The 26,647-nt window shown below is 42.5% G+C and overlaps 1 protein-coding gene across 14 annotated transcripts in view; it reads right to left on the bottom strand.

The window, feature by feature from the left end:
• LOC131694307 (teneurin-a) overlaps positions 1-26,647 on the bottom strand; it is a 1,511,233-nt gene that overhangs the window by 85,165 nt on the left and 1,399,421 nt on the right. For all 14 annotated transcript variants that reach the window (XM_058982937.1, XM_058982945.1, XM_058982962.1 and 11 more), the window contains one exon: positions 14,128-16,772. In XM_058982937.1, coding sequence (XP_058838920.1) covers positions 14,128-16,772 — 2,645 coding nt within the window. The remainder of the gene's footprint in view (positions 1-14,127; positions 16,773-26,647) is intronic.

Below are 26,647 nucleotides of genomic sequence, written 5' to 3'. Positions count from 1 at the left end.
GTTCGACAAAATTTTCAGGGCAAGACTGGTATAGATTATTAACCCATTTTTGCGCTAAGAAAAGAATCAGAATTTTCTTATTCGGACTTGTGGGAAATGAAATTTTTTTTAAATTTTTCGATGCCTTAGAAATCGTGTAATATGGGATCCGTATAGGTCAATAGGCATCGGAAATTGACGATTGCCGCCATTTTGAAATCCAAGATGGCGACTTCCGGTTCCCACAAAGTAGTGAGAACCACCATCAATATGGGTGTCATTTGAAAGGGGATGGTGAGCAGACATCGAAAATTGACCTTCACCGCCATTTTGAAATCCAAGATGGCGACTTCCTGTTACCATAAAATAGGGAGAACCACCATCAATATGGGTGTCATTTGAAAGAGGATGATCAGCAAACACCGAAAATTGACCATTTCCGCCATTTTGAAATCCAAGATGGCGACTTCCGTTACCACAAAATAGTGAGAACCACCATCAATATGGGTGTCATTTGAAAGAGGATGGTGAGCAGACACCGAAAATTGACCACCACCGCCATTTTGAAATCCAAGATGGCGACTTCCGGTTACCACAAAATAGTGAGAACCACCATCAATATGGGTGTCATTTGAAAGGGGATGGTGAGCAGACATCGAAAATTGACCACCACCGCCATTTTGAAATCCAAGATGGCGACTTCCGGTTACCACAAAATAGTGAGAACCACCATCAATATGGGTGTCATTTGAAAGAGGATGATCAGCACACACCGAAAATTGACCATTACCGCCATTTTGAATTCCAAGATGGCGACTTCCGGTTACCACAAAATAGTGAGAACCACCATCAATATGGGTGTCATTTGAAAGGGAATGGTGAGCAGACATCGAAAATTGACTTTCACCGCCATTTTGAAATCCAAGATGGCGACTTCCGGTTACCACAAAATAGTGAGAACCACCATCAATATGGGTGTCATTTGAAAGGGAATGGTGAGCAGACATCGAAAATTGACTTTCACCGCCATTTTGAAATCCAAGATGGCGACTTCCGGTTACCACAAAATAGTGAGAACCACCATCAATATGGGTGTCATTTGAAAGGGAATGGTGAGCAGACATCGAAAATTGACCACCACCGCCATTTTGAAATCCAAGATGGCGACTTCCGGTTACCACAAAATAGTGAGAACCACCATCAATATGGGTGTCATTTGAAAGAGGATGGTGAGCAGACAGCGAAAATTGACCTTCACCGCCATTTTGAAATCCAAGATGGCGACTTCCGGTTACCACAAAATAGTGAGAACCACCATCAATATGGGTGTCATTTGAAAGAGGATGATCAGCAGAAACCGAAAATTCACCTTCACCGCCATTTTGAAATCCAAGATGGCGACTTCCGGTTACCAAAAAATAATGAGAACCACCATCAATATGGGTGTCATTTGAAAGAGGATGGTGAGCAGACATCGAAAATTGACCTTCACCGCCATTTTGAATTCCAAGATGGCGACTTCCGGTTACCACAAAATAGTGAGAACCACCATCAGTATTGGTGTCATTTCATACACCTTTAAAATTTGAAGATCCAAGGAATATTAATAAACCCAAAAATGGATTGAAGTGAACCAAAAGCAATTTTATTGAAAATTAGCATTTTTTCGCTTTTTTCCTCATATAACCTATTTTAAAACCACTAAAATTAATATGGAAGTGCATATATAATATTTTTATTGATGCGAGAAACAAATCACAAAATTTTAATTTCGCGCGGGTCGATCATTCTTATCCAGGGGGTGGCATCCGTATGTTGATGTACAGACGTTGACAGTATCCAGCATATAGTGGGCCCGGTCGCTTCTAGGCTCATATCTCCCATGCTCTTGCGCTTCTAGGCTCATACCTCCCATGCTCTTACATTGGGTTGTTTTATCTTTATTGTCTTCATGCCTCATCCACGAAGCATGAAGTGTGTGGTGCTGCATCCATGATGACTCCACCACCCTTGACGTGAGAGTGTCTTGGAATGCTCGAGTCGAATAAATGGTAGTTAAACTGAATCGGATAGCGTTTCCGAGTGAACGTAACGATTGAGCATTTACTCGGATGTAAAACCATTCTGTTTAGGTCACATCACGTACTAAAGCTCTCCAGTTCACTCTGAAAAAACTCGGAATCGGTTTTATCCCGTATTTGTCGAAAAATTTTCATATCATGCGCGAAAGAAAGGCGGGGTCCTTGTAATTTAATATTGATGTCATTAAAGTAGAGGAGGAAAATTAATGGACCGAGATGGCTACCTATTGAGATGCCGGATGTAGTGAAGAATGGTGCAGATAGGCAGTCCTTAATGCTGATTTGGAATTGCCTTCCATCGAGGAACCAACGCAGAAGTTGTCCATGAATACCGAGTTTGTCCAGCTTCGCTATTGCGACATCATGGTTGATTTTGTCGAAGGCCGAACCGATCCATGTGAACAGCATCGGTTCGCAATCCGTCAGTAAATCCATCGAGTACATATGTTGTAAACGAGAGCAGGTTGGTCGTTGTCGATCATTTAGGCATAAAACCGTGTTGTTGCAATGTAATGTTTGCAGTGAAAGAAAATCGGATCTAAAACGGCTACTACTGAACACCCCCTTTCAAACGTTACCCATGTTTATGATGGTTCTCACTATTTTCTGGTAACCGGAAGTGACCATATTGGATTTCAAAATAGCCTAATTGTCGATTTCCGATGTCTACTGACCACCCCACCCATATTGATGGTGGTTCTCACTATTTTGTGGTAACCGGAAATCGCCATCTTGGATTTCAAAATGACGTAATAATCAATTCCCGATATTTACTGACACCCGCTTTCAAATTATACCCATATTGATGATGGTTCTCTCTACTTTGTGGTTACCGGAAGCCGCTATCTTGGATTTCAAAATGGCGTAACAATCGATTTCCGATGTCTACTGACCCTTTTTAAATGACACCCATATTAATGGTGGTTCTCACTATTTTGTGGTAACTGAAAGTCGCCATCTTGGATTTCAAAATTACGTAATAATCAATTTCCGATATCTACTGACACCCCTTTTCAAATGACACCCATATTGATGGTGGTTCTCACTATTTTGTGATAACCGGAAGTCGCCATCTTGGATTTTAAAATGGCGGTGATGGTGAATTTTTAGTGTTTGCTGACCATCCCCTATAAAATGACACCCATATTGATGGTGGTTCTCACTATATTATGGTAACCGGAAGTCGCCATCTTGGATTTCAAAATGGCGGTAATGATCAATTTTCGGTGTCTGCTGATCATCCTCTTTCAAATGACACTCATATTGATGGTGGTTCTCACTATTTTGTGGTAACCGGAAGTCGCCATCTTGGATTTCAAAATGGCGGTGGTGGTCAATTTTCGGTGTCTGCTCATCATTCCCTTTCAAATGACACCCATATTGATGGTGGTTCTCACTATTTTGTGGTAACCGGAAGTCGCCATCTTGGAATTCAGAATGGCGGTAATGGTCAATTTTCGATGTCTGCTCACCATTCCCTTTCAAATGACACCCATATTGATGGTGGTTCTCACTATTTTGTGGTAACCGGAAGTCGCCATCTTGGAATTCAAAATGGCGGTAATGGTCAATTTTCGGTGTGTGCTGATCATCCTCTTTCAAATGACACCCATATTGATGGTGGTTCTCACTATTTTGTGGTAACCGGAAGTCGCCATCTTGGATTTCAAAATGGCGGTGGTGGTCAATTTTCGATGTCTGCTCACCATTCCCTTTCAAGTGACACCCATATTGATGGTGGTTCTCACTATTTTGTGGTAACCGGAAGTCGCCATCTTGGATTTCAAAATGGCGGTGAAAGTCAATTTTCGATGTCTGCTCACCATTCCCTTTCAAATGACACCCATATTGATGGTGGTTCTCACTATTTTGTGGTAACCGGAAGTCGCCATCTTGGATTTCAAAATGGCGGTGAAGGTCAATTTTCGGTGTCTGCTCACCATCCCCTTTCAAATTGCACCCATATTGATGGTGGTTCTCATTATTTTGTGGTGACCGGAAGTCGCCATCTTGGATTTCAAAATGGCGGTAATGGTCAATTTTCGGTGTCTGCTCACTATCTCCTTTCAAATGACACCCATATTGATGGTGGTTCTCGCTATTTTGTGGTAACCGGAAGTCGCCATCTTGGATTTCAAAATGGCGGTGATGGTCAATTTTCGGTGTCTGCTCACCATCTCCTTTCAAATGACACCCATATTGATGGTGGTTCTCACTATTTTGTGGTAACCGGAAGTCGCCATCTTGGATTTCAAAATGGCGGTGGTGGTCAATTTTCGGTGTCTGCTCACCATCCCCTTTCAAATGACACTCATATTGATGGTGGTTCTCACTATTTTGTGGTAACCGGAAGTCGCCATCTTGGATTTCAAAATGGCGGTGATGGTCAATTTTCGGTGTCTGCTCACCATCTCCTTTCAAATGACACCCATATTGATGGTGGTTCTCACTATTTTGTGGTAACGGAAGTCGCCATCTTGGAATTCAAAATGGCGTAATTATCGATTTCCCATATCTACTAACCACCTCCTTTCAAATGATACCCATATTGATGATGGTTTTCCCTGATTGGTGATAAATCATTTTTGAAAACATTCTTAGAATAAAAATGGAATATATATCCTCTCAGGGCAAAAGTGGTATATCTTTTTAACCCACTTTTGCGCTAAGGTTTTTTTATCCCATTTCTGCTCTGACTGGTACTTAAACCGGTTTTGCTCTAAATAAAACGTATACCGCTTTTGCTCGCAGCGAATTTTTAACCCACTCTTGCTCTCAGCCTCTCAAATGGTTTTTTACTAACAAAATAACTCAAAATTTGTGTTTTTTAGACAGTTTTTTAATTATTCTAATTATTAATCAATAAAATTTATCGTTACTATTATTCATTTGATGTCCCTTAATGTTCTAAGAAAAGGTAAGTGTATCATGTCAAAAAAACGAATTATGCAGCTCTTCAAGACAACAATCTGGATTATTATAATGATGAGGTTAACTATTAGGATTTTCAGGAAATGAGCGAAAAATCGATTAAAATTGTTTAATTTTCAATAAATTACTTTGAAAAGGCTACATAAACTAATTAGCTGAAACATGTGAGGGCATCACTCAATGCGAAATTTTCTCACCTTCCCAGTGGACCTAAAATATTTGAAATACAAAGTATCCTTTTTGAGTTAGAGGTATTTAAAGACAAACAAGTTTTTAACACAAAAAGTTCAACAACTTTGTAATGATTGAAATTTGATGGTATGTGTAGAACGATTTTGTTCTCCAAATATGACAGTCAGGTTCTTAAACATGAAGCAAACACCCTGTATATATATATATATATATATATATATATATATATATATATATATATATATATATATATATATATATATATATATATATATATATATATATATATATATATATATATATATATATATATATATATATATATATATATATATATATATATATATATATATATATATATATATATATATATATATACATATATATATATATATATATATATATATATATATATATATATATATATATATATATATATATATATATATATATATATATATATATATATATATATAATATATATATATATATATATATATATATATATATATTAGCCTGGCCCAGTTTGGGTGGCTAATAAGCTTCCCTGAAAATTTCAGCTCATTTGGTATACTGGAAGTGGTTCCGCAAATGGCTCAAAATTTGCATGGGAAAAATTTACCAAATGCATGGAGAAACACATCAGTTTCACATTTTCAGATCTAGGTGGCGCTGTATTCGATTAATGTTTTTCGTGAGAAATCTTCTTGTAACAACAAATCGACTCGTGATGATTGCAAGTCAATCCAACACAAGCTGACAAAGTTATAAGCGCGCAAAGTTGAGGGTGTCATGTGCTGTAGTTGGGGTGGCTCTGTTGAAAGTGAAAAAAGCGGCCTTTGGTGAACGCGCGATTTGCATGAGGTTGATAACAACATGAATTTCAACTTTTAATAACACGAAATGCTGACCATTTGGAAGGGTAATATCTTCGACAAACTAGATCAGAATGTCAAGGGCTTTCCGGCAAAAAAATAAATGAAGCAAAAAGGCAATACAAACTTACTAACTGTTGAAACGAGTTATTGTTGAACAAGGTGAATGCTAGTAATGTTGTTCGCAATAGTTTAAAATACACACCGGTATATCATTTGCCGTCCTTGTCAAATACGAACAACATGCTCATGTCAATTCCCACATGATCATTAATCTTCCGGCAGTCGCGCTAGTGCACTGAGTACACGCTGCACTGAAAATCTAGCGAAATCGTCTTTGGGCACCAGCGGCTGCTCGTTCAGTGGGCCATAAGCGCGATTTCCGGAGGGTTAATCTTTTTTGTCGAATCAGAAGCATAAGTTATTCACTGCTATGAATAGCTTTACCACACTGATATGTGTTTCTAAATTCTTAAACCTTTTAGGAATATTACTATAAGTAAAAACTTCGTAAGTGTATCCATACCACCATGCGTACCAAGTAAGAAACAAGCAGCCCAAATAGGCAGAAAAATATCAAACGAATGGTCATTCGTTTTCGAGCTCTCCATCGAGTCAGAGGTTGTTTTTTCTAGTCCGTAGTGCTGTGTGAGGCGATAAAGAATAGTTTTAATCCGCATTCAAGGTTATTTTGCCAGTTCGGTTCGGTCCTCAGTCTTTTGTTCGCGTGTGAGGATTAAACAATAGCCAGCTGTATAAGCTGGATCGGTTCGTCGTTGGACACCAGTTTAAAGCTAAGTGGTTTTTGTCTTTTGTAACACATTTATTGCTTTCTTCCGTCTGCGCGGGCGCTGACCCCGTGCGTTGACGTTTTCTATGGTTCCCTCTCCGGATGGTCAAATGGAAGTTGAATCGGGTTCAACTTCTAAGGCTCCCCCCCGGCCCAAATGCTATCCAGAACTCTCAACTGGTCCATTTGTGGTCTTCTTTCGGCCCAAGACTAAATCACTGAATCTTCTTCAGATTTCTAGAGACCTGACGGAACGGTTCTCGGCTGTGACCGAAATTTCAAAGGTCCGCTCGGACAAGATAAGGGTGTTGCTAGCCAACTCAAAGCAGGCAAACGATATTGCTTGCTGTGAGCACTTTACGCGGGATTATAACGTGTATATTCCGGCTGTAAGAGTACAATCCGAAGGCGTCGTAACCGATGAGAGTTTGACGTGCGAGGATCTGCTGAAGTACGGGGTTGGCCGATTCAGAGACCGCTTACTTCAGCCAGTTAAAATACTTGAGTGCAAACGTTTGCACTCAGTAGTAGTTGCGGGGGATGGTTCAAAAACGTACCCCCAATCAAACTCTTATCGGGTGACCTTCGCTGGTACCGCTTTGCCAAATTTCGTCCTCTTGCACAAGGTTCGTCTGCCTGTGCGTCTGTTTGTGCCGCGGGTCATGAATTGCACAAAGTGTAAACAATTGGGTCACACAGCCACCCATTGTAGTAATAAGGCCCGCTGTGGAAAATGCGGGGAGAATCATCTGGATGATTCGTGCAGTAAGCAAGCCGAAAAGTGTCCTTACTGTGCGGAGAGTCTGCATGATATCTCGGCATGTCCCGCGTACAAACTACGCGGGGATAAACTGAAACGTTCCCTTGCGGGACGATCCAAACATTCTTTCGCAGAAATGTTAAAGAATGCTACGCCACCATCCTCAGCAAACATCTATACTCACTTGCCTCCTGACGAGGGCGAGGCTGGTAACCCACAAGAGGGAACATCTACTAGGGTGCCTAGAATTTATAGGAAGAGGAGGAACACTTCCTCTCGTAAAGTTCCTTGTAAAGGCCAGAAGGTGTCCCTTGAGGGGGCTCCGAAAGTCACATCTATTGGAAGTGTTGCAACCAAACCGAAGCAATTAGCTCCTGGTCTCGGAGGATTAAGCTCAGAGAAGGAGTTCCCAGCACTTCCAGGAACATCAAAAATCCCAAGTGTTCCTTTGTTTCAGTTCGAGAGTAATCACAGCACTGGAATTATAAAACTCTCGGACATAGTGGACTGGATAATAAAAACTTTCAATATTACTGATCCTATTAAAAGTCTTATGTTAGGTTTTCTCCCTACAGTGAGAACATTTTTGAAGCAGTTGACTGCTAAATGGCCCCTCCTCTCAGCGATTGTATCCTTCGATGGCTAACTCATCGAACGAGGTCACGGATTTGATCACTGTTCTACAGTGGAATTGCAGAAGTATCATCCCGAAAATCGATTCCTTCAAAATTTTAATAAATAATTTGAGTTGTGATGCATTTGCATTATGTGAAACTTGGTTAACTTCCGACATAGATCTCAACTTCCACGACTTTAATATTATTCGCCTGGATCGAAACACCCCCTATGGAGGAGTGCTTTTGGGGATCAAAAAGTGCTATTCCTTCTACAGAATTAACCTTCCCTCGATAACAGGTATTGAAGTTGTCGCTTGTCAAGTAACAACCAAAGGCAAAAGCCTTTGCATAGCTTCCATATATATTCCCCCCAACACCGCGGTTGGGCACCGACGGCTACAAGACATCTTAGAATCTCTGCCAGCACCGCGACTAGTTTTAGGAGACTTTAACTCTCACGGTACAGCATGGGGTTGCCTCTATGATGATAACCGGTCTTCCTTAATTCAGGATCTTTGCGATAACTTCAATTTGACAATTTTAAACACGGGTGAAATGACACGGATTCCTGCTCCTCCAGCGCGCCCGAGCGCCTTAGACTTGTCCCTTTGCTCAACATCGCTGCGGTTAAATTGCACGTGGAAGGTAATTCCTGATCCCCACGGAAGCGACCATCTGCCGATTGTAGTCTCAATCAATAACGGTTCAAGGCCATTGAAATCAATCAATATTTCGTATGACCTCACACGAAATATCGATTGGAAGAGCTATGCTGCCGCGATATCCGACAACATCGAATCTACCCAAGAACTTCCTCCGGAGGAAGAGTACAGCTTTTTGGCTGGCTTGATTCTCGACAGCGCGAATCAAGCTCAGACTAGGCCAGTACCCGGCGCGAACATACAAAAACGTTCTCCCAATCCCTGGTGGGATAAAGAGTGCTCAGACGTGTACGCAGAGAAGGCCGCCGCGTTTAAGACCTTCCGGAACGACGGGTTACCCGCTAGTTTTCGACAGTACGCGACGTTCGACAAGCGAATGAAGAGTTTGATGAAAGCCAAAAAACGCGGTTATTGGCGCCGGTTCGTCGACGGATTAACGAGAGAAACATCGATGAGCACTCTTTGGGGAACAGCCCGACGTATGCGAAATCGAAACAGTACTAATGAGAGCGTGGAATATTCAAACCGTTGGATATTCAATTTCGCCAAGAAGGTTTGTCCGGATTCCGCCCCGGCACAGAAGATTTACCGCGCCGCGTCTCCTCACGATAGCGCGAACGAAACACCTTTTTCGATGGTGGAGTTCTCACTTGCTCTCTTGTCGTGTAACAATAAAGCTCCGGGGCCAGACAGAATCAAATTCAACTTGTTGAAGAATCTGCCTGACTCTGCCAAGAGACGCTTGTTGAACTTATTTAATAAGTTTCTCGAGGCTAACATTGTCCCACTCGATTGGAGACAAGTGAAGGTCATCGCCATCCAAAAACCAGGAAAACCAGCCTCCGACCACAATTCGTACCGTCCGATCGCAATGCTATCCTGTATCCGGAAGTTGTTCGAGAAAATGATCCTATCCCGCCTCGACAATTGGGTCGAAGCAAATGGCTTACTGTCAGATACACAATTTGGCTTTCGCAAAGGCAAAGGGACGAACGATTGTCTTGCGTTGCTCTCAACTGAAATTCAAATGGCCTATGCTAGCAAAGAGCAGATGGCATCAGTGTTCCTAGATATTAAGGGGGCTTTTGATTCAGTTTCGATCAACATTCTTTCAGAGAAGCTGCACCAGCATGGTCTTTCAGCGACTTTAAACAACTTTTTACTAAACTTGTTGTCGGAAAAGCACATGCATTTTTCGCATGGTGACTTATCGACATCACGATTTAGCTACATGGGCCTTCCCCAGGGCTCATGTCTAAGCCCCCTTTTATACAATTTCTATGTCAACGACATTGATGAATGTCTTGACAATTCCTGCACGTTAAGGCAACTTGCAGACGATGGCGTGGTGTCTGTTACGGGACCCAAAGCTGTCGATCTACAAGGACCATTACAGAATACCCTGGACAATTTGTCTGCTTGGGCTATTAAGCTGGGTATCGAATTCTCCACGGAGAAAACTGAGCTAGTTGTATTTTCAAGGAAGCGTAAACCAGCACAACTACAGCTTCTATTAATGGGTCAAACTATCGCTCAGGTCTTCACAGTAAAATATCTAGGGGTCTGGTTCGACTCGAAAGGTACTTGGGGATGCCATATTCGGTATCTGAAACAGAAATGCCAACAAAGGATCAACTTTCTTCGTACAATAACCGGAACATGGTGGGGTGCCCACCCAGGAGACCTAATTAGGTTGTATCAAACAACGATACTTTCGGTAATGGAATACGGATGCTTCTGCTTTCGCTCCGCCGCGAACATACATTTCATCAAACTCGAAAGAATTCAGTATCGTTGTTTGCGTATCGCCTTAGGGTGCATGCAGTCGACCCATACGATGAGTCTCGAAGTGCTGTCGGGCGTTCTCCCGTTGAAAAATCGATTTTGGGAACTCTCATATCGATTGCTCATTCGATGCGATATCTTGAACCCGGTCGTGATTGAAAATTTCGAAAGGCTTGTTGAGCTCAATTCTCAGACCCGTTTCATGTCCCTGTACTTTGACTACATGGCGCAGAATATTAACCCTTCTTCTTACAATCCCAACCGTGTGCATTTCATAAATACTTCTGAATCTACTGTTTTCTTCGACACATCCATGAAAGACGAGATTAGTGGAATTCCGGACCACATACGCCCACAAGTGGTTCCAAACATTTTTTATAATAAATTCCGAGAAGTCGACTGTTCTAAGATGTTCTATACTGACGGATCAAACCTCGAAGGATCCACTGGCTTCGGTATTTTCAATCAAAAGTTCACCGCCTCCTACAAACTCAGTGACCCTGCTTCAGTTTACGCCGCAGAACTAGCTGCCATTCAGTATACCCTTGGAGTCATTGAAACATTACCCGCAGACCATTACTTCATCGTTTCGGATAGCCTCAGTTCCATTGACGCTATTCGCTCGATGAAACAAGGCAAGCACTCCTCGTATTTTTTGGGGAAAATACGGGAGCTACTGAGTGCTTTATCTGACAACTCTTTCCAGATTACCTTGGTATGGGTCCCTTCTCATTGCTCCATTCCGGGCAATGAGAAGGCAGACTCCTTAGCTAAGGTGGGTGCCTTAGAAGGAGACGTTTACGAAAGACCAATTTGCTTCAGCGAATTTTTCAGTATTACTCATCAGAGAACCCTCGAAAGTTGGCAAACTTCGTGGAGCAGTGGAGAGCTGGGAAGGTGGCTACATTCGATAATCCCTAAGGTATCGACGAAACCTTGGTTCAAGGGGATGGATGTGGGTCGTGACTTCATTCGTGTGATGTCCCGACTCATGGCAAACCATTACACGCTGGATGCACATCTCCGGCGTATTGGGCTCGTGGATAGTGGTATCTGCGCTTGTGGCGACGGCTATCACGACATCGAGCACATTGTCTGGGCGTGCACCGAGTACAGTTCCGCTAGGTCTTGGCTAATGGATACCCTGCGGGCCCGAGGAAGACCAACCAACGTCCCGGTTCGAGATGTGCTGGCAAGCCGCGATGTTCTCTATATGTCCCTTATATACACCTTTGTGAAAACCATCAATATACAAGTCTAACTGCCCCTTGTTATCTCCTTATCATTCTCAGAACGCTCTTCCACCTGTATCAAACCATCTGTATCGAATGAGCCAACAAACACGGGACCTACGGCACGAACATAACACGCTTAACTCGAAATGTAGCCGATCCACATCTGAGCCGTACTACGAAATCGTCTGGAAAAACCCCTGCCATCTTGAGGAGGACCACCCGGCGTCCCAGTACATGATTCCCCTGATGAAGGCCACCCGAGTTTGTAATCCATCCGTTGATCTCACGATGCCTGAAACTGAAATAATTTTCTCTCCCTGCCATCTTTGTCTACCCTCCCTCCCCTGACTCTTATACCCAGAAGTAACACCCCTACCCCCCCCCCCCCCCCAATATCATCACGAAGCATTTAGCTCTTCTTGTCTCTTCTAGTTTTAACTATTATATTATATAATCTCATTGAAATTGCCCAACTCTACTACCCACAAAAATAACTATAATTACGAATCTTTACAAAATTCAATCATGCCCTCTAGTTATTCCTAGTTTTAAGTTAGTCGTAAAAAATTGTCCCCCTTAATTATACATTATTTGCTCCAATAATCTCACTGATAAAAATGTCAAACCATATTGCCACAAAAACTAAATGACCCCCCTAATCTTACGAAAACAATATTATCCCCTTGTGTAGATATATAAGATAGCTATAAAATCGCATTAGTTTCATTTTTAAAAAATCAATATGTAATCCCCTAGTTTTAAGCAATTTAAAATGTAAAACAAAACAAAATTGGCACCTTTAAGCTAACGCAACGTGCCTTATCAAATAAACGATTTGAATAAAAAAAAAATCAAACGAATGGCGATTTGCGGCAAAACCAAAATTAGTCATGCGACACCTATGATTCAGCTCATGAACTGGCAAAGTGATACAGTTTGCTTTTTTTCACCCGCAAGTGAGTCGTAGCTTACTACTAAAACTTCATTTTCTTTTCGGAAAAAGCTTACCACTGCCAAAATATGAATGAAACGAGTAAGAAATTTAGTTTTATTTGCAACTATTCTGAAATAACAGCCATTTGCAACTATTTGGCTCATACATTTCTTCGAAATGTAATCGGGGTATTATTGTGGTTATAAAACATCGTTCTGTAAATAGAGTTCCAACTCGAAACCGAGACCCAATCAGTTCCAATGCCAAACTCCTTCATATTTTGGACTACGTAGGAGATTCAGTGAAGACTATCAGAGAGAAGGATCAGCTGTGTATGATACAAAGCTCCTATTAGCCGGATATATTTTTCCTCGCGTGATCTGGAGAGTTTCATGAATTTACACCATCTCATAAAGGTTTAGCTTAACTTAAGAGGAATGGGAAATGATGTTGCGGCGGCTACGGTGCTCAACAAATTACATTTCGGAACAGCACACACTCTTCATCTTATAAAATGATGGTTTTCCTTCTTTTTCATAAACAATTATCAACAAATTGTTCGGTGATTTGGTGTTTAAAAATTATTTTTTACCAATGTTGACAGAAAATATATGCACTATGACAGAACAGAATGAAATCAGCAACACTTTGCTTCCTGCGCTATCTGTGAGCGGTTTCAACGTAGAATCGCCAAATGCTTTCGTCTGAATTTTAAATCAACGTGTCATGCCACCTTGTATTCATGGGACTACAAACGAACGGGAGCGCTGATCGATATATCAACGCAGTTCATGCTATTGTGAGAACGCAATCCAATGATAGCTTTAAACTGCAATAGATTTTTTTGCATCTCGCCCGAATATAGTGTTCATTCAAATGAACGCACTGCCCCCGTTGGTTCAATCGAATATGTTACGAAGGATTGCGCAAAAAGCAGTGTTTGAAATGAAATCAGTCGCCGTTCGTGCGTTCACAAAAACGGTCGACAGTCGAGAGCACTGGTTGTGTTACGTACTAGCTTACTCCCATTTCCCTTATATGTCACAAAATGTAATAACCCCCAAAAAGTGTTACGTAATTATGAATTATGAATAGTCCGAAAAATAATAATGCTATCAACCTCTTAGTAGTGATTAGTTTCCTTCTTGTGTTTTTATTTTTATAAATTTAAAAAAACTTGAATATTCGCCGGCTCAGTTATGCTAAGGCATTCAGCGGTGTCAAATAAAAACAGCTATCTCTGAATACCTATTTTGGTGTATGTTGTATGTATGTTATTTACTAACCTGATCGAGAATTCCGCCGCAAAAGTCGATTGGCATGTAGAGGTACGGGTTTGAGTCGTAAACAATGTGACCATATGGAGAGCGCATGATTTCTCGAATTCCCTCTCCATACTGGTTGAACATCATTACAGGGGTGCCACATTGATCCGTTGCAATGTAGTACTTATGGCGATATACTTGTGCATAGATCAGATGTCCCCGGTCATCGTACACAAGCGACATCAGTTTACCGTCACGTGGTGAATATATCTGACTCACTTCATTTAGCCGTTCCTGACTGTTGTAAAAGAATTGTGTAACATTACCGAAATTGTCCTTCCTAGTGGCCAGACGATTCAAATGATCATAGTAATAGCGTACATCAAAACGACCTCGTTTGGTTGCTCGTATGAGTAGACCGTGTGTGTTGTAGTGGAATCGCTCCTCCCGAGCATTTTGTGCCACAAGACCACGTACTTCATATTTATATGGTCCTTCGCCGAATTTTAATATTCGATCCGTGTTGCTATATTCCATCGGTATTGTGTTTCCACGATACGTGAGCGAGAGCATATTGCCATTATCATCATACCGGAACCCCCATGGTTCCTGAGCTTCAACACCAATTAATTGTCCATCACAATCCCAGGTATAGTTCTTTACGTTGGTATATGTATTAACGCCAACATTTCGCGTGTAAGTGCGAGTTTGTGAGATTCGACCATGCATGTCATGTGTAAACTCCATCCTGAAAACAGCCATTCGATGAATCATAACGGTTATTAGAGTTTCCAGAAAGCGACCATCTATTGTACGGGAGAATGTGGCTGTTCCGTCACCAACTGTGGTTTGGTTTGCCGTTGGGTTTGATACCTTGAACTGTCCAATTTGGGATAAACTGCCAGTTTTTTCATTGTATCCAAAATTTTGATTTTGTAAATTTTGTCCGCCTATTCTTCCTTGAATCGAGATTAAACGAAAATTGTTGTCATATTCGTAGCTAAATTTTGCATTAGATAACCCAGTTTTAGCGGAAAAATCTACGCGTTCTTCCACTAGAAGCCCACCGATATAATCGAAGTCCCATCGGTACTCCAAGTCTCGTTCGGTGTGAACAACTGCCGAGGGCATGCTAGAAGCGGTCCCATATGTAAATTCACTTCGTCCATCGCCATGAACTATCTCTGATACTAAATTTGCGTTGTTGTAGCGATATACAATACGGGCGCCGTCTCCTGGATAAATAGTTTGCAACAAAGCGCCAGCGTAAGAGTAGTGCTGTAAATAAGGTTTGTTACTACCGGGGGGAGTGTATGTAAATCTTACAAAACCAATCGAAGGTTGAATACTGAACGAATGCTTAGTACCACTGGGAAGTGTAATATGTCGTAACCCTCCATTAACATCGTAGGATAACTTGAATTTTCGTTGACTACCCAATGCAATATCTGACAACAGATTCAGCTCATTGTAGGAATACGATATAATTCCGTCTTGTTGACTGGTTACTTCAGATAGAAGTCCATTCATATCGTAGTTATATCTTAACTCTGCGGGTCCCCACTGCCAGCCTTCAATGCGGTTGAAACGATCATACGTTATATTGAGTGGAAGGAAGCGACTGTTTTCACCACCAGGGTAGTATGAAATAGGAAGGCCCGATGGGTCATACAGTACTGTCAATATAATCTCATCATACTTATTGATAAACAGTTCACGGTTTTGTAGCTGCTCGTAGTTGATCTTAAGCACTCTACTTTTGTTTACCCAAATCTCACGGTTGAAGCTTTGCTGAGGTACACGATTGTTATCAACTGCTATATAGTTGTATTTTGAGTACATAGAATTTGTTAGGCTATCACCCATGGTAACCACCTGGTGAGACCACATTGGTAGCATTTCAGCTTCGATTGGCATTATCTTTTCCAAGTATGGATGAGCAGCGAGAGCTAATGATTCTATAGTAATGCCATCAGTACAAAAAACCGATAAAGTGTTGTTAATATGGCTGATTTTCGCAATGGTCATTTCAGTATCTTTTGTAATAATTGCGTTTTTGATACCTCCAATTAGCGAAAAAACGGTTGGGGTCGCTTGTTCTTGAGAAAAATGCGAATGGACACTTTCACCCACCTGTACTCCCAAATCGTCATTTTTATCTCCCAAAACGGTTATTATTCGTAAGATTTCTCCACTAGGCAATATTGCTCTCGTTACACGTCCATATTCGTCATAATGATAAATAAAAGTTTCGCCATAGCCGGTCCTACTGAGGAGCAGTCCACTATTACTATCGTAGTCAAACTGTAGTTCAGTTTTTCCTTTCCGCTCAATAATTTTTGTTAGCATACCATTTGACGATATTTTGAGCTCAGATTTATGATCTTGTGTATTTTCTATTGAGCTTACTACATTGCTGTAATCGCGCAAAAATTGTATTTTATTGCCAGAACTATCGGTCACGGTCGACAATTTTCCGAAGCTAGTATTTTTCGAATACAGAAAAGAGTAGCGTGTTTTGCTCGATGATAAATCCTTGGTAGCCACATGCTGTCCGTAACGATTGAAAACATAAATTTCGTTCGTTGGCGTATCTGGTATTTGAAACTCTCCATTGGTGTCATGTTGTGGCAGATAATGTTGAAGTGCCAGTATACGAAGAGAGCCTATAATAAAAGAAAATGAACCAAACGTGAGAATACAATATATAAGAGGACATTACACGAGGCGATAGTAATGTTTTTACTGAGCAGTTATGTAACTTTTAATAAGGGGCGTTACACGAGGTGTTAGTAATGTCATTACTGAGCAATAATGTCACTTTTAATGATCGTGTAAGACGAGTAATGATGGAATTCTCATACAATTTCAGTAAACACATTACTTAGTAATGACACTTTTGTTGCGCGTGTAAGGGGCCCTAATGATCGTGTAAGGCGAGTAATAATGGAATTCTCATACAATTTCAATAATGACATGATGCTTTTAATGCGCGTGTAAGGGCCCCGGTACATTTGAGGACGCGATATATGTTCCATTTTGGACATAGATATTTTTTTTTCTCGAGAGTTGTCCTACTGGAGCTGTAGAGCTAGGTTCTCGGAAGGGCTCCCCGTCAGAATCACATACTACAATTTGCAGACGAGACAGGCAATGTCGCCCTGTCGCCCAATAAAACACTGCATTAGACCAATTGTAGCGGGCCGTGATTCTGAATGTGTAATTCATTGTACGGTTCAGGTATGTGCGGGCGTAGGGACTCGCGATCGCGTGTATCATCGCGAAGGGCTCGAAGATTTGTACGTTAACGTGCTCGATCGCGTGTGCATTTGTATGTCGCGTGTGTAAACGTGTATGATCTTCGCGTGTATAAATTATATTTCATAACCGTGTGCCTTTCGCATATTCGCGTGTGTTCTAGAATGATCGCGCGCGGACCGTGAATCTGATACTTAATTTTGGATTTTTGGTGTACGGTTCAGATTCCAGAAGAAAGTGGGTTCTTCCATATCACTAAAGTTCCCAATCATGTCGCCGTAGAACGCGTGGTCTAGTGGATATGAGCTTTATTTTTTTTTATTGGTCCAACTGAATGTATGGACCTAAATTGCTAGAATGAATGCTAAAGATTTCCGGACGTGACCGATTCATGATCGCGCGCGTTTGCGGGTTCGCGTTTGAGACCGCGTTTGTAACGTCGTAAGTACTAAAACGTTCACACAATTGCCGGAGTGTTATCAAGTTTACGCGATCTCGGGCATAGGTGTGCGTAGATGATCGCGAAGGGCTTAAGCGTTCGTATGTTGACGTGTTTGTCGCGTGTGCTCGCGCGTATGTGACTTCGCGTGTATAAATTCGATTTTGAAACCCTGCGGCCATTCATATATTCGCGGACCGTCATTCTGATCATTAGCTTTCGGTGTACGGATCACATTCTGACAGGGAGAGAGTTACCCCATATCACTAGAGTTTCCGGTCATGTCGCCATGGGACGTTTTGTCTAGTGGATATGGGAGTTATTTTTCAATTTTATTTTTTTTATTAATTAACAAGGACGTAGATTGTTGGTACCGAGGACTTCCGGACGATCCCGATTCATGATGGCGCGAGCGCGGGAGTTTGTAGGTTGACGCTTGAGATCGTGTTGCTAAGTTTATGAGTGCTGAGATTTCCACCTTATCACCGGGGTGTAATCACGTTTGCGAGTTCGTGGGCGTAGGTTCGTGGGCGAGGGGCTCTAACGTTTGTGCGCTGACGTGATTTTGTAATGTGTGTTCTTGAGTGGTCGCGCGAACCGTGAGTCTTATATTAAATTTTCGGTGCGCGGTTAGAATTCTGGCAGAGAGTGGGATCGTTTATATCGATAGGGTTCCCGGTCATGTCGCCATGAGACTTGTTGTCTAATAGGTATGGGCGTATTTTCTTAATTGGTCCAGCTGAAGGCATGGACCTAGGCTTCTAGGATCAAGGATAGACTTCCGGACGTGATCGATACGTAACCGCGCGCGGGGGCTTTTTTCTAGGTTCATGCTTGAGACCACGTTTGAGAATGTGTGAGTGTTAAGACGTTCACTATCACCATCTTTGCTGACCCAGCTGAAGGCGGGTGTAGAATGGCAGTATAGGACTCGAAAAGAAGAAATAAAGGACAATATATGAGAGACGTAATAGATTAGATAGGTACAAGATACAGCTGAATTTATGATCATCACATGAAAGACATACATTAGTACTGAGAATTGGGCCCTAAACCCACATTGTATATTATTTGACCATGGCAGTGGATAATAAAGGTCGCCAAGTTAAGTACTAAAATTGATCACAATGTAGCTTAACTAAAAAGAAAATAATCGTATCCCAAGTTTATGTGATATAATCACTGTAATACTGCTTTGGTGGAAAAGCCCCCGGACCACATCAAGGTACAGTATCATGCCGAGGGATGTTCCATTTTGGACATAGATATTTGAACATATATTTGAAGTGATATTGCTAATGTGGTTTATATGGAGTAGTGTATTTTATTCTTTTCATCATTCATGAACTGACCGATGAGTATGAAATATATCGATGCGATCGAAATTGCTATACCAGCCGTGCCCTTCGTGGTGGTGTATTGATAGGCATCAAAAAGGGAAATCGAAGCAATATTGTGACCGTCGATGGAGCCGCCCGTCTAACAAGTAGCAGTTCGTATATATTACGGGGCAGTGTCTCTCGTTGTATGTGCGATTTACCTACCATCGAATTCTGATCTCGCTTTGTATGAACAGCATGCTGCCTGTGTCAATCGACTGTACGATCAAATTGGTACCAACGATAGGGTGGTGGTTTTAGGCGACTATAATTTACCTCAGCTACGTTGTAGTTTCGATGACGAAGTTGGATGTTTTATTCCAATAAATGCCTCCTCGGAACAAGAAATTTTGTTAGTCGAAACCATGATTGCTTCTGGCCTACAACAAGTGAACTATTTGACGAACGAGAATGGCAGGTTGCTTGATTTAGCGTTTGTTAGTAACACTGGCGGATGCGAAGTATTAGAGCCACCCGTACCGTTAATGAAATTAGATCGTCACCACAATCCGTTTGTGTTGAAAGTTGACGCTGTGTTTCCCGTGTCTATGACGGACGATGTTGATTTATTCTACGATTTAAATCAATGCGATTATGATGAATTAAACACTGAAATTTCACGAATAAATTGGGTTGAGATATTAACGCTGGGTATTCTGGATGAATTTGTGAATAGATTTTATCACGAACTTGAATAAATATTTCAACAACTTGTGCCTAGGAGGAAAAGAACGCGCCGCCCGGATAACAAACGACCTTGGTGGAATGCTGAGTTACGAAATCTTCGAAATCGTCTCAGGAAGACTCGAAAACGATTTTTAAGAACAAGAGGCGAAACCGACAAAACGTCCATGCGGGAATTAGAACGCCAATTCGAGCTCGTGAATGCAACATACTTTCACTCATATGTCTTGTAAGTAGGGGTTTGCCCACTACTCGGGTTCTTATTTGCCAGGCGTACCCTTCGTTTCAGGGCGGCCTAGGTGGCTCTACAGAATTTCGGATTTTCGTAACACAACAAACAAAAAGGAAAAACAAATAAATTAAATTTTACCGTGTATTATTTTCACCTACTCTCCCTTCACTGTACACTGCTGCTGCGGGCGGATAGGCGGGCGGTTTCCTCCGACCGGCCGGGACAGCAACGGCCGAGTTCTCCCTTGATCGTTGGCTGCTCCGGCAGCGGTCCTTGACTTTTAGCTAGGGAGGTGAGCTTTGCTCCTTTGTTGGAACCTCCCTAGCGACGATGGCGAACTATCGCCGGATCGACTTGCTCGCCGCAAGTGATCCCGGAAGTCACCGCAGTGCACTTCCCAGGGGGAACCTTTGTCCGCCCTGCTTCGTTCTCCTTGGCGATTAACTGTGGAGGAGAGCTAGGCTCGTTCGACTGATCCTCCACAGTGAGAACGGTCGGTGATACGATTCCTTAATGTTTAGCCGGGGTAGCGAAAACACTCCTTGACGTTTAGCTTACCCCTTAATGGCGAATCGACACCGCGTTTACGTGTGCCCGAACCACGGGCCGGCACTCTTCGACGGATTAAATTGCCGTCGCACGCGCGCACTCTACCTCACTGGCACTAGTGGCGGGAAACTGTCCCGAAAAAGTATCGAATATTTGGGCGTCTGTTCACTGCCGTGGTTCGTCACTATCTGGCCCTTCACGATTAGAGATGGGCGAAACAGTTCACTTCGAAGAACCATTCCCGACTGAACAGTTCTGTAAAAAGAACTAGTTCAGATGAACCGTTCTTCCGTTCAGCTGATAATTTACTTGTATCTAGCGAATTTCTCTCAAAACATTCGATTCTTGGAGAGGAACCAAACAGATGCTGCCCAAACTATTATACCCCTGTATGCTTAACAAGTTCATCAAGGGTAGCGATTTCTTCATGATGTATAACTAGAGAAATAGAGAATGTGATGAGTCGTTCTTCGCCGGTTCCATTCTGGGAGAGCACAGAGAGCGGTTTGTGGGACGGCAAGTCGGTTCATTTTCATTCGTTCGCCTAAAAATCGGTCCGAGAAATTCGCCAAACGGCTTTAGGTTAGGTTCAGTTCATTCGCTTTGAAGAGAATTGAGAACTACCGTTCTTTTAAAAAGAACTTCCGTTCGCTCATTCTCTTCGAAGAACCAGTTCACTTGAACCGTTCGCGAACGAATGGCCCATCTCTATTCACGATGGCCGCCTTTTTTTACTCGACCCAAAACAAACACCAAAACCAGCACCAAAAAAAACAGTACCGCCGCATAACTGTCATCGATATGTGCAGCATATCCAGCACACTTATTGCAGCAAGAGGAGAGCGGTGGCCTATCTAAGCCCTATGTTTCTTGTATACAAACATAAAACAAAAATTACTACACCTATCTGATTACACAAAACCGTTCACAAACGCGAAACTATATAAAAATTTACAAACTAAATGTGAACGGTATCGAACAGCGGTGAGAATAACTTTAACGTAAACAATACACTCTACGGAGTGTATACGCAAAAAAAGGGTATATTTCCACCCAGTGCTAAATTGTTACCCTGACGGGTTACAATCTAGCCCACACAGGGTGGAAAAAAATTGGCAACAATTTTTTTCTAACCTAACACCTAACACCGATACAATAATAATGAACGAAATGAATAAATAAATAAATAAACAAAGAAAAACTAACTACACCTAATCATTTCTTCCGCAATTTATAAATTTTCATCTCAGAACTAATCGACCGGATGTCCTAACCGGTGAACTGTTTGTCTGTGTTGGGTCTGATAATACTGACAGCATACGCGAAGCGAGAGGTTGTCAGCCATCGTCATTACTCGGTTATGGGTTGAACCCTAAATCTAATCCGAAAGCAAGATCGGTAACAACTCGATATTCCTAAAATTCTGCAAGTGACATTGACAATTTTCAATGTTTCAACTTGCAGGGGAACGGTTGTCGGCATTATATTGTTCTTTTTCATCGACTGTCCAGAAATGTCTTTCGTGTTCTTACGGTACCAGTACTACACGGTTGTGTTGGGGTTTCTATCCAAATACATTCATACAATTGTCTCATTCATTCATGCTCAATCAGTGGCCTACTCGATCATTCACATTCCGATAATCACTTCGAATTTACCCCAAAACAATTTTATCTGATCATTCACACATTCCTTCAATACGATTCTGCACTCATACATTCACACATACCATACCGCTTAACACGTTATCGTTTCTCCCACTCGCAGACATTCCGGACAAAATGTTTGTATATTCGTCCCTTTTCGCCTCAAAACGCTTCGTACATGGCAAAAGAAACGTTTGAGAGGGACCAAAGAATGTCTTTCGCATAATTTAAACAGATCAAAATGATTCCCGCTGGAATCAAACGAACCATCCCAGGTTAAACCACAAACCCAAAATTATGCGAAATAAAATTTTGTTATTCGATTCGAGATCGAAGATGCGTGGCGCTTTTTAACCCACATCTCCCCCTAACACCCATACCATCCTGATCCGAATCGGGCTACACCTGCATGATGCAGAGCATTGGTGCGAACATCGAGGAAAGTGTCAAATCGATGATCCATTCGATATGATGAATGAATCATCAAAATTGTAAATAAAAACAAAACAGTTCGCGAAATTGGCGGTCGCAAATTGTTTTTATTCGCGATTTTTATACCGTTTCCGCGCGATTTCTCGTGATAGTTTCGGTCGGGAATCAGCCGCGTGAGTTTTTTTGTGTCCCTATCGAAGAAGGGAAAAGAATTTTTATTCGGTTCAGTGCTCAAACAAGGGAGATTTTATATAATTTAGTGCACCCGTAGGTGCGAGTGTTCCCCACTAAGAGGGTTTTTTTTTGGAAAAAAAAAGTGTATTTAGATGCGTCCGGTACCCGGGAGAATGGCACGGATAGTGGATTTGTGTTTCTTTAGTGGAGAATTACACCCTATCGTTATCGTCTCCGGTACCGGAGCATATATTACATGTAAATAGTTGGTTACCTCACTGCGCGAGTGGGGCGCAAAAGAATTTTGTTTTTGTTTGCCGAACACGGCAGAAAGTGTTATTGATGCGTTCGGGGACCACGGCGTAAGATTTGTGTGTTTATTTAAGTGGATAATTCTATCCCTCTGTGGCCAAGACGGGTCCCCGACCATACATTAAGTGCGATAACTTGATTACGACGCTGCACGAGGGGCGCGCCGAAAACGGTATAGAAAGTGTGTTTTAAAAACCTTTCATACGGCAGTTTCGGTCTTCTAGAATGAAGATAGAGAAGACGGAGAAACTTATTTTGGTTTTATTCGGACCAAACTCCGTGGTGTTGCCGTCGGGAACTGACGGCAGCTTTTGAAAAACTCCCAAGTGAGTAATCCATATAAAAGCATACCGTCAATCCACAGACGGCACGGAAAAGATTGTTTTTATGCTGGTTTAAGGAGATTTGCTGGCCAAACTCCGAGATTTTTACCGGCTAAATCCTCCAGCTCGTAGGAGGATACACCTTTTTTGAGACAATTTTTGCCGGTAAGTATTGTGGTCCAAGTTTAGCATTGTAAGACTCGAGTGCATTCGACAACTTCATGTTTCGACGGTATACCATTTGTCCCGTTTCAAAAGGTTTGGAGAACTTTCGATGACGCAAGTTGTACTGATGTCGAATGCCCTCGCTTGCCTTTGCCAAATTTTTGACCACAATCTCCCGGATTTTGTCTATCTGTTGGTGTCTTGTTTCTAGGTCACCCTCACCGGAAATCCTGCTGAAGTCATCGGCAGATGCCATTTCACACCCGTGTATAATGAAATGTGGACTAAACCCAGTGGAGGAATGAACGGTAGTATTTAGGATGCGCTCCACATCGGTGATGTGGACATCCCAGTTGCGCTGCTCGGTTCGAGCATATGCCCGGATTGCGGTGTTTATCGAGCGATTTGTTCGCTCCACTGGGTTAGCCTGCGAATGATAGCGGGAGTTCAGCCAATGTTTGACGTTGGTTTCTTTTATGAATTGACTGAACTCCTTCGAGGTGAAAGTGGAGGCATTGTCGCTTAGCAGAATTTCCGGGCTGCCATGGCGATTGAACCACTGTTCGCGCAGTATCGTACAGAGTGACGTACTAGCGATTTTGCGAACGGGGGTTAACATGACGTACTTGCTGAAGACGTCGAGGACGACAAGCAAGTGTTGATTGCCACGTTTGCTTTTTGGAAGAGGACCAATATAGTCCACAGAAACCATTCGCCATGGTGCATTAGTCGCGCGCGACTTACCCATTTTGGGCTGGACTGGGACGAAAGGAGCTTTGATTTCCTTGCACGTCCCACATTCTCGAATAAACTTTCGTACTTTAGATCCCATACGAGGCCAGTAATATCGTAACTGCACTTCGTGGATCGTTTTATCGTATCCCACGTGAAGCAAATTTTCGTGGGTACGTTGAATCAAATCTTGACGGAACTCGGGTGCTGGGACGAGTTTCCAACTGAACCGCGAGTCGCACGGAACAACTTTCGAGTTTACATACTTGAAAAGTTGATAATTTTCTACTTTGAAGTCGGCATAGTCGTCAGGATTTTGGATAACTTTGGACTTCATGGAACAGTACCAGTCTGAGGTGGACAAAGCGGAAACGGCTGCTACGGCCCGGGATAACGCATCTGGAACGACATTGTCCTTGCCTTTCCGGTGCTCAATAGACATGTCGTAGAGTTGCAATTCTAAACTCCAACGACTCAAACGTGAACTGGTTTTCCATTTAGTCTTCAGTATCCATGTAATCGCTGACGAATCAGTGACCAGTCGAAAATGATAACCTTCCAAGTAACCTCGAAAGTGTTCAACCGCCATTATCACAGCCAGACCTTCCTTTTCAGTTGCATGATTGTTCCTTTGGGGAGTGGTCAGTTTGTGCGAAAAGTAAGCAACTACTTTCTCACCCTCGGGATACTCCTGCACCAGAACAGCAGCGACTGCTACGTCACTAGCGTCTGTCTGAAGAATGAATTCTTTGGAGAAGTCTGGTGGGACTAAAACTGGAGGAGTGACTAGAAGTTCCTTAATTTTAAGGAACGCGAGTTCTGCCTCGGAGTTCCAAACTAAGCTCTTGGTTTTCGTTTTGAGCAGATCGGTCAAGGGAGCAGTGACCTCACTGAACCGATCAATGAAACGGCGGTAATAACCGCACATCCCGAGGAAACGACGAAGTTTCGTCACGGTAACCGGTCTCTCGTAGTCGAGAATCGGCTGAATTTTGTCAGGATTGACCTTGAGTTCGTCCCGATTCAACAAATAACCAAGAAACTTTAGTTCGGGGACTCCAAAACGGGATTTTTCCAAATTGATGGTTAGATTGGCTCTTGCTAGACAATCGGCCACTGCTTTGAGCAACTGTATGTGATGCTCGAACGTTTCGCTTACCACGATGACGTCATTTAGGTAGACGAAAACGTAAGGTTCCCATTTACCTCGTCCTAGAACCTGGTCCATCAGTCGCGCCAGAGTAGCGGGGCTGTTGACGAGACCAAATGGTAGACGGGTAAATTGGAACATACCCCTGCCGGGAACACTGAAAGCGGTATATTTGCGACTATCCTTAGCCTGGGGTACCTGGAGAAAGGCCTCCTTCAAGTTTATGGTAGACAGGTACTTCGCCTTGGGTAAGCCGCCCAATATTCGCCCAGGGTGGAGCAGAGGGTATGCATCCCGTACAGTACGCTCATTGAGAGGCCTAGCGTCTAGACAAAGGCGGATTGAGTCGTCTGGTTTCGTGACCGCCACAATATTAAGCGACCAATCAGAATCAGACTCCTCGATAATTCCCATAGACCGCCATCGGTCAACCTCTTCCCAGACCTTTGACAGTTTCTTTGGGCTCATGTGATAAGGATATCGGCAAACGGGTGCCGCACCTTGGAATTCATCTTTGATGACAATCCTGTGCTCTGTGAATGAGGTTGGGCTTAGCTTTCCGGGCTCTACTGCCTGGAAACACTTCTTTACTTCTTCTACGCGCGCTAACTGTTCCGAAGTGAGTATCGACTCACGCGGTACTTCATCTTCTTCATCGTCTTCTGATTCCTGACCTGAGTTCAACAGAGCACAGTTTTGTATCTCAGGAGAAATCCCAAAGGCGCGCCAAAAGTCCATACCTAGAATGGAGTTGACGGTCAGATGCTCTACTACAAGAGTGCATAGGACCTTTGTCAAATTTTGAAAAGTATACGGGAGATACACTTGTCCAATGATTGGTAAGGATTGACCGTTTGCAGAACGTAGTTCGAATGGTCGTTCCAACATTTTCAAGGGACTTTTCGAAAACTTTCGGTATAGCTTTTTAGTTATAATTGTGGCGTTACTACCACTGTCGAGCAGGGCTTTGAAGGATTTGTCGTACACAGCGACAATTGCAAATGGACGGTTATCGAACGGGTCGTCAAGGACGATGGTTTCGACAGACAACGAATTATCATAGTCC

The sequence above is a fragment of the Topomyia yanbarensis genome, chromosome 1, assembly GCF_030247195.1.
Source record: "Topomyia yanbarensis strain Yona2022 chromosome 1, ASM3024719v1, whole genome shotgun sequence".
In the NCBI taxonomy this organism is placed as follows: Eukaryota; Metazoa; Arthropoda; class Insecta; order Diptera; family Culicidae; genus Topomyia; species Topomyia yanbarensis.
Note: the sequence above shows the minus strand (reverse complement) of the source record. Positions and strands in the feature narration are given on the sequence as shown.